Source organism: Lineus longissimus, chromosome 19, assembly GCF_910592395.1.
Source record: "Lineus longissimus chromosome 19, tnLinLong1.2, whole genome shotgun sequence".
NCBI classification, from domain to species: Eukaryota; Metazoa; Nemertea; class Pilidiophora; order Heteronemertea; family Lineidae; genus Lineus; species Lineus longissimus.
In genome coordinates this window covers 1926319-1940499 of record NC_088326.1, presented here as the reverse complement: position 1 = coordinate 1940499, position 14181 = coordinate 1926319, and the positions used below count along the sequence as shown (strand labels likewise).

The 14181-nt window shown below is 40.4% G+C and overlaps 1 protein-coding gene across 2 annotated transcripts in view; it reads left to right on the top strand.

Moving 5' to 3' along the window:
• LOC135503229 (uncharacterized) overlaps positions 1-14181 on the top strand; it is a 46819-nt gene that overhangs the window by 2275 nt on the left and 30363 nt on the right. The window contains exon 1 of one of the 2 annotated variants that reach the window (XM_064796698.1): positions 10513-10619. The exons of the other annotated variant lie outside the window; for it this stretch is intronic. Coding sequence (XP_064652768.1) covers positions 10559-10619 — 61 coding nt within the window. The 5' untranslated portion in view covers positions 10513-10558. Of the gene's footprint in view, positions 1-10512; positions 10620-14181 lie in introns of those variants that run through there. 2 annotated transcript variants of the gene reach the window in all.

The window sequence follows — 14181 nt, the reverse complement described above, 5'->3', positions numbered from 1 at the left end:
TTGCCTGAATATAAGCCAATTAAATACATTCATATCACGTATAGTATATGAGAGCCAACCATGAGAGCAACATATTCGCATGTTTGCACTCGATTCTACGACTTTGTAATAATCATAGTTCCTGTGCTAACTACGTATTAGCTAATTATTGGCAATTGACTAACAATATTTTGATTACCATTACATAAACGACTGGTAGCCTTGTGGTCCAACAAGTACAAACGGTAAACACGAATCCATGTTTTAGAACTTAGCCAAGTTTATTTTGAAATCGTTCCAATAGAATATCAACTTGAAATAAAAAGGCAGAAAAAATTGAAACGACGAAAAGCAACTAAAAAACAACTTTGTAATACGTTTTGAAGTATAGCAAGTAGGCCTACTTTAAGTTTATTTCACAATACAAAGTTGAAGGAAATTCGAAAGCAACATAGAACAAATAATTTAGAAGTACATGTACATGTTTGATCTGGGTAACCGATGAAACATTATACTTCGTGTATATATGAATTGTTTCTACCTGTTAAAAAAGGACATTGATCACAAGTTCGAAATTACCGAAATAACTTAATACACAGAACATACCAGAATAAGAGAATATTGAAAAATTAATAATTAGCAAAAACGAATCGATCTTTCAGAGAACATTGTCGTTATGTTTTAGTCCATTCATGCCAAATTAATAAAACATTAACTTAGTCTAAATATATTTCTGCTTTTAAAATGTGTCAGAATTCATAATAACAAACAATAGGTTTAATTCAACGTGAATAATGTCCTTTTTTACAGGTAGAAACGTACACGTAGTTGAACGTTTCAGTTTTAAAAATTTATCAGAGAATTGAAAATAATTTTCATTCGTACCACGAAAGCCCAGAAGGATCATTCGAAATACGATCCTTCTGGCTTTCGTACTCTGCCAGTTCCTTGTCTGGTCAACAGTTAAGACCCTCCTTGTATACTTTTGAGTGTTTGTGTCGTTGATCTCTCCCCGTCTATTCGTATCATCTGCTTGACCAAATCCGCTCTTCGATTTGAAAGTTTTTTTCTGGATGATTGATCCAATTATGGCTAAAACGTATAGTAAGGTTTCCAGACACATTATTTGCCCTTTGTATAAACTCTAGTTTCACTGATCTAAAAATATTGGAAAAAAACTCGGAGGTATCATGCGTATGGTAGTTTTGTGGCATTCAAAACGTTTAATTTGAATAGAAATGGGTTGGCGACACCAAGTTGCCCAATGGTCATGACTAAATAATCAAATACATCAAAAATCCCTTCATCTGTAGACACAAGACATTTTCAACAGGCAATAGTTCACAATGGTTCTTTTTCTCGCCATAAAGCATATCCCTTAAGTGTTCTAGTACATTTCTGATTAAAAAAGCAGCATTTTATGTCCAGTCTCGCCAATCAAAGCACTTTGTGATGTATATCGAAAAACAGTGTCGTGTCCTGATCAATCCTCTCTTCTTCCTCAGTTGGATAGATATCGATATTTCACAGCTGGTAGTTCGCAGGCCTGTTTACTAAGACACAAACTCTGCAATAGGCTGTTTTAACGCGCGAGTAGCTCGAATTAATGATGGCCGTCAGTGATCTTTCTCTGTACAGTGGAAGCTCTCTCAGCAGGCAATTTTTCCCTCGGAGATTCTCTCTATTGGTAGTGCAATACTTATCATGTCTCTGTGATAAAAATCTATCTGTATTATACAGTTTATAGGCCAGCGACAGATCTCTCTAGATTGTTGGCGCGTATTTTATTAACTTCAAATTACACGTTTCCACACTTTGGGCGCTTTCGTCCTTTGAACAACTTATCAACAAACTTTCAGCATAGATCAGAGTGAGAATTGAAGCTTTGAACGTCGCTCGAAGTGAACTTAAGTATCCAAAAGCCCTGGAGCAAAAGGAGGAATTGGAAATTTGTGAAACCTGGATGTAATCGTATCTTGTATTGGGAGTTGTCATATTATATGAAGCATATGATCAATTTACGGGCTTTTGATGAGAACCGTTTAACGGTTTCCAAGTTATTCGATCGAAAACAAGTAATACGAGAAAAAACTTCTCAGCGTAGGTTTGAGAAACTTATAGATGATTTAAAAGTTTTGGGGGGGTTTGCAAAATGTTTGAAGAATGTTGTTTTCCACTAACGAAGTTTACGGCTGTTTTTCCACGTGGCTTCGAATTTGCTACTTGAGTAAATACATGTAGAAATGAAAGTGTTCGTTCGTAAAGAAACACATCAGGTGAAAATGTTGCATAATATTTTATATGTGACGAACGCCGCAATTTCCACAGTGATATTTTTTATTTATTTTATAAAATTGCGAATCTTTAAAGAATATTCCATTTTGTGATGTTGTGAATATCTGGCTTATTTGTTTGTTATTTGTCAACATAGGACAAAGACTTTTGTTGCAGTTGATGGTTGTGCCTGAAGGCAACAAATATTTGTCGTGTAAATTTTAAATCTTCGATTTTTGTAGTCAGTCAATAAACCATTTATTTGTTGTTGTTTGTGGTGTGTTTGTGCTTCATACTGATCGATGAAGTGTTAAAGGGAGGCTAATATAGGCAGAAGATAGGTAGGCCAGACAAAGTTACGCAAAATTGCTAATCGCAGAAATATTTACAAAAGAACAGTTGAAGTCCTGAGTCTTTTATACTCCTTGCCATAAAACATGACTAGGATAATGTGTGGCAAATGCGTTGCTTTGCATTGGGATTTCTGTATCAATCAATAAACCAAAATAGTGTGTTTATCATAGTGCATTTGGGAAATAGAATGTTATCAGCGATAATGGTTTATTGACTTGAGTTGACGAGGCCAGTTCCAATGGCTGTACTGAAGTGATTACCACACATCAATATTGTTTTTACGCCGTGAAACGTCCTCTGTCGCGAAACATCATTTGGATTAGACATCGCAGCAACAAGCGTGACTGGATGGAAAGTTAATGATACAAACCTTGCAATATATATAAAGGACAGTTCACATGACACAAAAGTGACCCGTTGGGATCCGATCGAATCTGGAGGGGTTCCTAATTTCTCTTGTGTAAACGGAATATCGGTACCCAAGAGGAAATAGTCCGGCTTCAAAGTTGATCATCTATCGAGTTGGTTCTGTCGGGTCATATCCCCCATCCCCCCTCGCCTTTGAGAATAACACATTGCGATTGTTTTGATCAATCAATTTGATAGAAAGGCTGGTCCTGTGCGATGGCTGGACCACAGTCATTATCATGTCATCAGTATTGTTGTGATGGAAATCCTCTGGGAACCACCATTGGGATCAGATACATGTACAATGTAATTAACTGCTTTGAATATCAGTCGAGAACGAGCTCCGAATTCGCGGGGAGAGCGATGGTTGAAGTTCGCAGTCGTTCTCTGTTTTGTCTATAGACTACCGGGGCATTTCGTCATCCTATTCAAACTGTCTCATCGGGTGAGGGAAGAGGCCAGTCCACTGCGTCCGGAGTGTGGTTTTTTGATGACAACGCCCTCTAGTGATGAACATCAAAAGTATCCCATCATCTGTAATATTATGGTAACAGGAGAATATTGATATCCAGTAATCGCCACAGGGTGGTAGTTTTGATATTGTGTTGTTACTTTTTTCAGCCAGATCATGTTTTTACCCCTTGGCCACCAGCAGGGCCAAAACGGTATTGTTTTTTTTTCTGATAGTGTGTCGAACCACCTGCTAGTGTTTATTTATTGATGTTGTTTCCCTGATTCTGCCTGTGCAGTATCCCGATATCAGCAGCAGCTAACTAGACGCAGATTTCATTTACAGTAGAGCCTCTCTCTTAAGGACACCCTCGGGACTGACAAATGCTGCCTTAATAGAGAGGTGTCGTGATTAGAGAGGTCAAATTGAATGGAAACAACCAAATTGGGACCAAAACTAGTGTCCTTAATAGAGAGGTTGTCCTAGAGAGGTGTCCGCTAAGGGAGGTTCCACTGTATTTATTATAATGACACTGGGGAGAACCAGGAAAATCTATGTAATTATGTCCTTTTAGCCTGTTGCTTACAAGGCTGTATCGGGTTTTAGACCAAAAGTATGAACTCCGGCCTGATTTCAGATGATGAAAGCTTACTGTATCCCGCGAAATGTTTGCAAAGCTAAACTAATCTGAATTTCCTCTTCTGTGTGTCAGGATGTAGTTATCTCAGAAAGGCTCTAGTCCTAAGGGGGTAAATGGTAGTTTCTGCAATGATACTTTTTGTTTCCTTTCATCTAAATGATGCTTAACTCTTGCATCATTCACCTCCCTTCAATTACTCTCTCTATTTGAACATAACTCTTTCAGTAATTAGTGAGATTAACGGACAAAAGCAATAAAATCTCATCTTATCATCCTGCAATTGTGTGATAAAGTATCAATTACGGCAACACGACGGAGAACGACAATTACACGAGTTGCATGACTAATGATCATCATTCGCTCAGATTTAACACCCGACATGAGAAAATAGATTCTTGTAGATGATACTGTAAAACAGAAAAATTTCGCGTGCAGGATATTTTCGCGAATTAAGTGCGTCATGAAGTGATTCAAGTACTTTCCGAGTCACTTCTCAGAATCTGTTGTGCAATAACTGTTATTTCCTGCAAACAATGATGCAGTATCCTAGTAATCAATAAATTGATACCGGTAATTCGCTGTTATCTGTTCTACAGAGCTCTGCCGAGAGCAAGTAGTTTTATTTTTAGCAATGGAAGGCTAACATTTAACTCAAATTGCAAACAATTGTTAGAATCTTCCCACACCATTATGAAATCTGCTCCGGAGTCTCCAGTTTCCTCCTACAATACATTGCAATTCACTCAATATTGTTTAGTTAAGAAGCTATTTGAGGCTCAGCTTTCAACTCAATATTTTTCAACTTGCAACGAATTTTGAAAAAAATCGTAATTATCAATTTGTTCGCCAGGCTTCTTAACCATTAAGTATAACTTATCGGTTTTTTGATTGCAATAAGCGCCACGGGATATTTGAACGCCGCATCAGAATTACCCTATTACCTGTGATTACCCAAGAGAGACATTGTTAGCATAGTTTATAGTATGTCGGTCATGGTGTCACGGGATCTTTATTGGAGCCATATAGCCTACACAAAGAGTTTGTTACTGTTGACAGAGACGTTATGACCTAGTGCTAATGTTGGTGAACGTAATTGATATGTGTAAATTGATATGTGTAACTAAAGATATGACATTTGATAGCATACTGAGATCAGTTAGTACACCTCTGTTAGAACACAATAGCTGCAATCTGCTCGTGACACATCCTGCAGACACATCACACAAATTGGGTCGGAGAAGCGAACGTTAAACCCTGATTTCCCCCCAGGATGCTCGTGATAATGACGATGCCATTCTTGTAAACCCATTGTATTGTGCAGGGCAGTAAGATGTAACTATGAATTAAATGATGATTAATACAATAGAGATACAAGCTATGTCAAATCATATAGGATCAAGACTACACAACATGAGCTACATGTCACTTTCCACCAGTTGGATGCTATGCAAGAAAACTGACCTTGGCTCCAATTAATACTTCATTCCTTTGGTGATTGGTTCATTATTTCGTGCTTGGTTTTCCTGATTGCATCCTGTTGACAGAATGTTAATGTGTCGTTGTGGTTAGCAGCCATCTTTGATGGGGTGGTGATAAGTCTTGATACCGTAGCCTACGTGGTCTGTAATTTTGTTGCCCAAACCGCAGAGGAAAATATGGTGCTAAGAGCAAAGCATCAACTAAGACATTGTCAGTTCTACAAAATGATGTCGGGCAATTTGTAATATAAAGTATGAGGAAACCCTTGAGAGACCTTTAAGGACACCTATGCCTTCAGTGAGAGCTACTCAATGTCATCAGAGTAAGTGGGGGTTGAACCCACGACCTTCGTGACAAGCGCTGATGTTAGTTTTGAATGTCGATGTTATGACTTTTGCAGTCGGAAGCCAATAGTCATATTTGGGTATGAATTCAACTTTACATAATCGTTAAATAGACGTTGCAATCTCGAAGCATTGTGTGTAAAGAGATTTGTGGTACTGTGAGACTTTCGAAGTCCAAATCACAGCTGTCCCAATCAGATTACTTCAGCAATGCTGCCTAATCCTCTTGTCCTTGTTGTCCACCATCTCAAGTTTCGCTGATCTTGACCACATTTCCGATCCAAGCCCTGAGTCGTGTTTTCCGTAGCAGGTGGCATCAATAGTCAGGGAAACATTTGGGTACATCACTATTGTATTCCAATCATCGATCAGAAGTGACTAATCTAGTATTATCTTATGTTCTTCTCCAAGCTATGAACCGCCAGATCACACAATGGAAATCAAGAAAGGCTTGGGTATATCGCAGACTGTACGTTTTGAAGTACACTGGTACACGTAATTAACAAATTCAGTTTTATCACCTGTATTGGCCCTCTCCAGACTTTGATCTTCCCGAACCAAGTTTGTAAATCCATAGCCAAACGGCATTCAACATCACTCGGTGACTGGTCAGGAGGTGTGACAAATGCAGTGTAATCTCCTGGCCCTCTCCCGACTTTGACCTGCCAGAACCCACTATGTAAATCAATATAGCCAAGAGGATTCCACAGCACTCGCTGGCAGGTCGGAATTGTTCTTCCTCTTTATTAGTGTTTGAAGGTTACCCTGATGTTGGTACCTCAATGGTCAAGCATGGACACCGTTGCCACGCTGCCATGAACACTTGTTCCGCAGATAAACTTAGCCATATTGTGAATTATCTGGCAGGAACACTATCTGAAAGGAACGCATTGCTCCTGTAACAAAATACCATTGGTTAAGACTTACAGGTCTTCCTGGCTATTTTGATTTACTTACTGGGTTCTGGCAGGTCAAAGCTAGGAGAGGGCCAAGAGATTATACTGCATTTGTCACTCCTTCTGACCAATCACAAAGTGATGTTGAATGCCGTTTGGCTATGGATTTGCAAACTGGGTTCTGGCAGGTCAAAGCCGGGAGAGGGCCAAGAGATTATACTGCATTTGTCACTCCTTCTGACCAGTCATCAAGTGATGTTGAATGCCGTTTGGCTATGGATTTGCAAACTGGGTTCTGGCAGGTCAAAAAGCCGGGAGAGGGCCAAGAGATTATACTGCATTTGTTACTCCTTCTGACCAGTCACCAAGTGATGTTGAATGCCGTTTGGCTATGGACGTAATTGACTGTAAACAGTAAAAGGGTGACCATGCTAGTCCCTCTTCTGTGTTGTCAGGCGAGAACATACCTGGATGCATTAATACTCGATCGTGTTCCATATTTACTAGCAATCGACGCAACAGATGACCCAATAAATTTTCTGTCATGTTTGCCAAGGAAGCAATATGGTGGGGAATAATGAGATATGGCAAGTTTATGTGACATCAGGTGCGATAAGCTCCATGGGATAATTGACTGAAGACATGCGAAGAACTAAAGGAATTGTTGCGTTTTATTGGCTCGGTAAGGTCACATTGACTCGTGCAGACCTCTTTCCAAATGATCAATGCAGTTTTTGTGCAACAGTAAGATCGTGGTCAAACTAAACAGCCACATCATTAACGAGATATTGCAATCTATATATGATATATTACGATGTAAGTAACCAGAGAAGATGACTCCTCTCAGTCATGCCAAGAACTTGGTGAATCATTGCGTGTTATCTTTCCGGGGAAGGCCGCATCGATGGAGACCACTCTGCAAATGATCAATTGAAGCTCTTTTGCAAGGGATTAGTGACAACCATAACATGGAGATACCTTGCCGGAAGCAACAAGTTGGTGAGTAACAAGATATAGCAACTTTTCTGTGATTATATTAAGACGTGGTAAGCCAGAGTGGATATTGACTGCTCAGTCTAAGTCCTGGCTAAGAACTAAACAAAATACTGCCATGGAAGCATTATTGACACGTACAGACCTCTTTCCAAATGATCTAATGCAGCTTCTGTGTCAAATGAGGTCGTGCTCAAATTTAGCATCCGCTGCAAGGATATACCAGGGACCTTGGTATTTATAGGCCAAAACCAAATCAATTTTATAGCATGTTTGCCGTCTAGGCAATATGGAGCTGCATAACGAGATTATCGCAATCAATGGATATAAGCTGTAGTTCCAGCAGGTAATTGACTGTAGGCTGTGTTCAAGGTGTCCCTGGTGAGACCATACTGACACACACCACATCCGCGCTGCCAAGCGTTGATGTAGCTTAGGGCCCAAAGGAAAGGAGTATGGAAGTGCACTGCGACAGAGTTCGTAGCCAAAAGCAACAGAATTCATCGTATCCTCTTCATTGGGGAAAGAAATACGTAGGAGTTCGTCCAGATCTGTGTAAGCGTTCGGCCGAGCTTGAAGAAGTGGTGAACGTAATGCGGCTTTTGCAACTCAAGACTCCAACGCCGGAAAAGACATTGATTTGGTGAAGACAAACCCGTAACAAAGTGATAGCATAAGTGTAAATAAGACATGCGGATGTGACGGAAATCCGCTATCCTCCTTGATCCAAGTTAAGTCACCCGACATATTAACTAAAACAACCACATCAATGATCTACGTTACATGATAACCTGACCATTCGTGTTATTAATTGGAATCGTCGCAACAGACAAACCAATCAATTTTCTGTCATGTTTGGTAGAGAAGTAGTCTGATGGCGGATAAAGAGGAATGGCACCGTTATGTGATATAAGCTGCGATGAGCTCTGATTAGTAATTGACCGAGTGTTCTTGTTTTATGGAAGAGATGATGTCCATGTCAATGTTGCTCAGGTTTAATGGAAGAGGTGATGTCCATCTCAATGTCGCTCAGGTTTTATGGAAGAAGTGTGTCCATGTCAATGTTGACCCAAGGGCGTGCTCAGGTTTTATCGGAGATGTGTCGTCCATATCAATGTCTACTCGAAGGGTGAGCTCCCGTGTTGTAGGAGAGGTTAGTTCCATATCAATGTTGGCCCAAGGGCGTTCTCAGGTTTTATGGGAGAGGTGGTGTCAATATCAATGGCGGCACGATGGGGGAGCTGAGGTTTTATAAGAGAGGTGGTCTCAATATCAAATGCAGAACCAGCAGTGCCTGGGAATGTAAAACAGGCTTATTACCATACCTTCTAAGCAAACTCTTCTGAAACGGTGATGAAATCACTTACGAAGCCCCGACTTGCCAGAGCTGTTAACCTTTACAAAAACGAGTCCTGATTTGATGATAGTGACATGCTAATGGAAAGCTCTCGTGACAGTTCCCTTGTGTAAATATCTTCAACACATTAAACCAAGTCTGTAAGATAGGTGATTCGCAGCTTTTTCTTGCAGAGGCATGCAATATATATCACCCTGCGATGAGAAAAGAAAGACTGTTGTTATTGTACAAGTTGTTGAACTCCAGTACCGCACCATCCTCTTGCAAACAGGGCCTACAACACGACTTCTTCTCACGCATGTTTGAGGGAGTAAGTATGTATGTATCGAGTGAAATGGCCTGATAGTGTCAGGATGGTACTGCACTTGAAACAAATATATATTGACGACCTAGTTAATACACAAATTTGATATCAAAACAAACACATTGATATTGCTGTATTTCATTTAAGTTTGGATAGTCGGCCCATATGCCTACTATAAAACGGCCATATTTCTATTTGCAGAGGCTTGCAATCACTCCAATGAGTTTTGAACATGTTGTCGAACTCAATGCACCTAAAACAAGTGAGAGTTGACATTTCGATAACCGGGTTAATATTCAAATTTGATACTAGACCAGACACATTGACATTCTTAGCAAATCGTAATGCTGTATTGACTAAAGATTGGAATGTTGGCTATAACTACCTCATAGGGTAATCTTTAGAGGAGAATAAAAACAAACGTGCAAAATCATGTGTGTCACTCTATCTCCATACAGAAGGTACAACAATTAGATAAAATCTAGAGAGTTCCGGGGGCTAACGTTTTGCAGCATCTCCTCTGTACATTCAGAGAATGGCCCATTTCCTCGTTAAAATGTTCACCTGAGGCAATTTTTATTAGAGTTAAAATTAGCTTAGTTAGATCTTTCAGAAGGAACAAGCTGCGATATTAGTTCATACTACACCGCCATCTTGAACCTCATGGTCTTATACACTCTTAACGAAGGAAGCCAGGGTGGCCACACATCATGACCGGAATTCATTTGCTATCGCCAACAATAAAAGGGGAAGCAAGGTGTATCCGACTTTTAGGAAATCTATACCGGAAGCTACACTTCCTGGGGCTCAATAGGTTGCAGCTCTGGCAAGGTCAAAATAACATCCAGCAGAATAGTTTCTGTGTTAAAGTCAAAGCAAGTGGTTACAGTGACCTACTTCCTCATGAAGTTGTTCACCTTTGGGTTAAAGATTAGCTTAGTTAGAACACCCTGCTGGAAATACTACACTGACATAAGAACGCTTGTTCGTCCGGCACAGCGTTACAGAATTTGATTTGCTATTGTCGTCAACTTCGGAAGAGGAAGGGTGTATTAACTGTTTATCGGATTTTTTAAAAAATGTGGCTGGGATTGTTATGTTCGATGGTGACGTTTGGGCTTGTAATCTCTTCTATACAAGGTAAGCATTGCCATCTGGTAATAGTATGTGGTTGTGTTTTTTGTTACCAGAAATTCACCTGGGGATTTTCTTTCTTGGGCTTGTAACGTTTAAAAGACAACGATCCATCCGATGATTACAATGTAGCCGTTTATGAAAGGCAGTATTCATCTTCCTATACCTGCAGATCTGTTGATCAGATGTGCAGCAAACGCTGCTCGAACTCCAAGCAGTGCTTATATAATCAAGCGGTGTCTATTTTATATGGAACCATGGGACCAGGTAAATCTGTGTAATCTATAATAAATCTCGGAGTTGGACGAGCACTGAGGAACGCATTTCAGCTTACTCCTTTGGTCGAATGACGTGATTTTTCCACTGTGAGTTACTGCCATTGCTATCTTGCGGCTGTACCACCGAAACTGGGAATATTTGGGGATTTTCTCGAGCTTTTTAAGTGTTTTTTGCTCAGATTCACCAATAATTGGTCATTCTGTGACAACTCCATTTGACATGGTAAACCACTCCGTGTTCATTTCCGAGTCCGCCGTGGATCGCGCATCTATATCTGTCTTCGGTCATTTGGATATGTGTTCGGTGAGAAGTCTCGGGGAGTGCGACAAACAGCAGACCTTGGGCTAACTTGACGTCTCGGGGTAGTGGCAGTGGGTTTTCAAAGAAATACTCAATTAACAATGCTCGTACCAGTACAACCCGTCCGTAGGACGGGGTACCAACTAGTCCATTTGAAACTTGCAAACATTTCCAATGGCGTGATACGTACTGATTGTTGTGTAGACAGAATGCTACTACTACACTAAATTTCAGCAAAGCTGCATACATGATAACTGCACTCGGGCACTGTGTACAACTGCATTCCTTTTTTTCTTGGACCACCAGATATTATGAACGGCGTATGCCATGTAGTGGGGGCTGTATTATATTTTTCTGTGTGTTTCATACCAGAGCTGGAAAACCTTGCATGAAGAATTCTCCAGAGGCTTTATCATCATGATATATACTCTTCATTCACCTGATTCCACCTGATGGCCAAACAAGAAATACTGCTCTAGATTATCAGCTCGGCATTCTGTTACATCAGGTTACAAGAAGTGTTCTCTGCGAAGCATAACTCTTCTTTCACCTATAAATCCTCTTGTAGACTACACACAGTCCTGCACTTGTAGTATTTTCAGGTTTGAGAAAGAGAGAGATGACCATTGCAGCCTCTGATGACGAAAGGGTTCCCACAATGAAGCGAATGACCACAGGTCACTGCGACCACAGTTTTCATTACCAACAAGCGATTCACTCTCCTTTCGCAGTTAATGCACATTGCTGCGATTATAGTTGCTGCAGGCTGCTATTTTAATCGCTTTTTTGCGCAAAGCTTAAGATGAAGCATTACATGATTGAGCAACAGAAGGCATATCCCTTCAGTTTAAATCTCTATACACCTATGATATTAAAGCTAAGAAATCTTAGTTAAGTTAGTCTGATCATCACCTTATGACCAAAGGTAGAGGTTCTCATAGTTCTTCAGCCTTATACATTATTGTCATGCATTATAAGTCATATGTTGCCACTCTACTGGGAGTTCAAGCTTGTGAATGTTCTTGCATTCAGCCTTCAGCACATCATGATGGTAACATAACAGTATTGGCCCACAGGTGCTTTACAATATAACTCATCCTCCAGAATAAAAAATATGGCAGCATGTTTTAAAACACTGAATAATGCAAAGGGGAGCCCATATCACCAGGTCGACTGTACGTGTGAGTTGAACAGCGTAACCTCCTGAATGTTCCCGTATTGAATGACAGACCAACCACATCAGTGCACCTGCGTGTGTGAAATTTACCCTTTGCATTTCGATTATACTTATATTAAAATAACGTCAGTGTACCCAAATCAGAGTTCGCGATAACCCTCGAAAATTGTGTTTTGATGTATGAAGGTTGGCCTTAACCCTAGCAGTCTACCTCTGCCTACTGGGCACCCGCAGTGTAAGGCCGACGGTCAGTTCGAAACTTAGTGCGGCGCAACAGTCTTTTTCGGCTACAAGTATCAAAAATGATGATGACGACGACGATGGCGACGACGACGATGACGATGATGATCACGACGAAGTATTGACCACGAAAGATGAAATAGTTCTTTGACATCATTACGAAACATGTATTCCCATCTTCCATGTTTGCAGTCCCCCTCCAGCAAAGTGCTTTCCCTATACCAGTCACATCTCCAAAAACAAGCCAAATATTTACTTGGCTCTGTACAATCATGAGGTTGTTTGATCTCTCCGTAAATGTTCAGCGCAGGTAATAATTCAATCAACACGTTTGTACTGTCTTCTCAAAAAAGCCAGTTAGTCCTCATCCAATCACCGAGAAAAACACCCCAAATATTTACTTTATTTGGTTCAATCAGATAGTTATTTCATCTCTCCGTGGGGTATACAATCCATGTACACCACCCTCCTACCTAATTGTACTGATTCCCACCCAAACTAATCAAACTGAGGAAGTTACCGGGCTTGATTATAATCATGGTTGTTTGATGTAGTGGGGCATGAATTTGGATACCCACCATCATCAACAATCAGGCTGAACATATATTTGATAAGCGAGCGTAAATATTTGAGTTATCCGTCTCATATTTACACAGATGATCCATTGAGATCCCGAAATTTGATAATGATGTTGATTCGATTATACCCGTTTTTTTGCGTGTTGTCCATCTACAAACCAAATTGGCAAAGCAACCACTCTATCAATCCTTGATACATCCTCAGAGTGTAACGCAATGGTTTGGTCTCCAATGTCTAATTGCCCATTCATTCAGGAGCCGAGTTCAGTCAGGCTATTGTTGCATGATTGAGAATCAGTAAAAATTCAGCTTTTTCTCTTCTGCTCATCTTGGGTAATGAGACCAGCTCTTACTTAATGATTCTTTACATTCATTCAAATGGATGCATTTAATATAATAGGAACTTTCGGTCAGAGGTAGGAAATGTCTCATCATCGTTTTCCTGTGTCTGTGAAGTCATTGCATCGGATTGTAATTCCTCGTTATGTTGACTCCACGTGGGATAGGAATGACAAGTAGCGTGGGTACGGCTCCAACACACTGGAGAGACCTGAGACCTGGACACGTCAAGCCTCAACACACATCCAGGCCGGAGTTAAAATGGTTCACAACTGAATTAGGCTTGAAAACACGACGTGAAGGTGAAAAGTGACATCGTGAATCATATGTAGCCCGCTCTTTGGAAATGACCTGTTCGTTCTTTGTGTCACGCATGGAGCCTGAACAGTGACACTTTACATATGAAAACCGTGAACTCTATCTAATCGCGGCCTTGAAAGACTGGGCCTGCCTGACTCTGCCAACTGTGAACCTGATTTCTTGCGAAACGCCAGAGCACATCCGGGAAGACTGTCCCTCGACCAAGGGAAAGCCTGGCCGACATCTTCGCCAAGGATACAGCACGTACACTACCACATTCTTAAAAACAAACTTTATGAAAGTAAACACTGCCTGGTTCATTTCGTTCAGCTGAGTGACATTTTGATTGATAGAA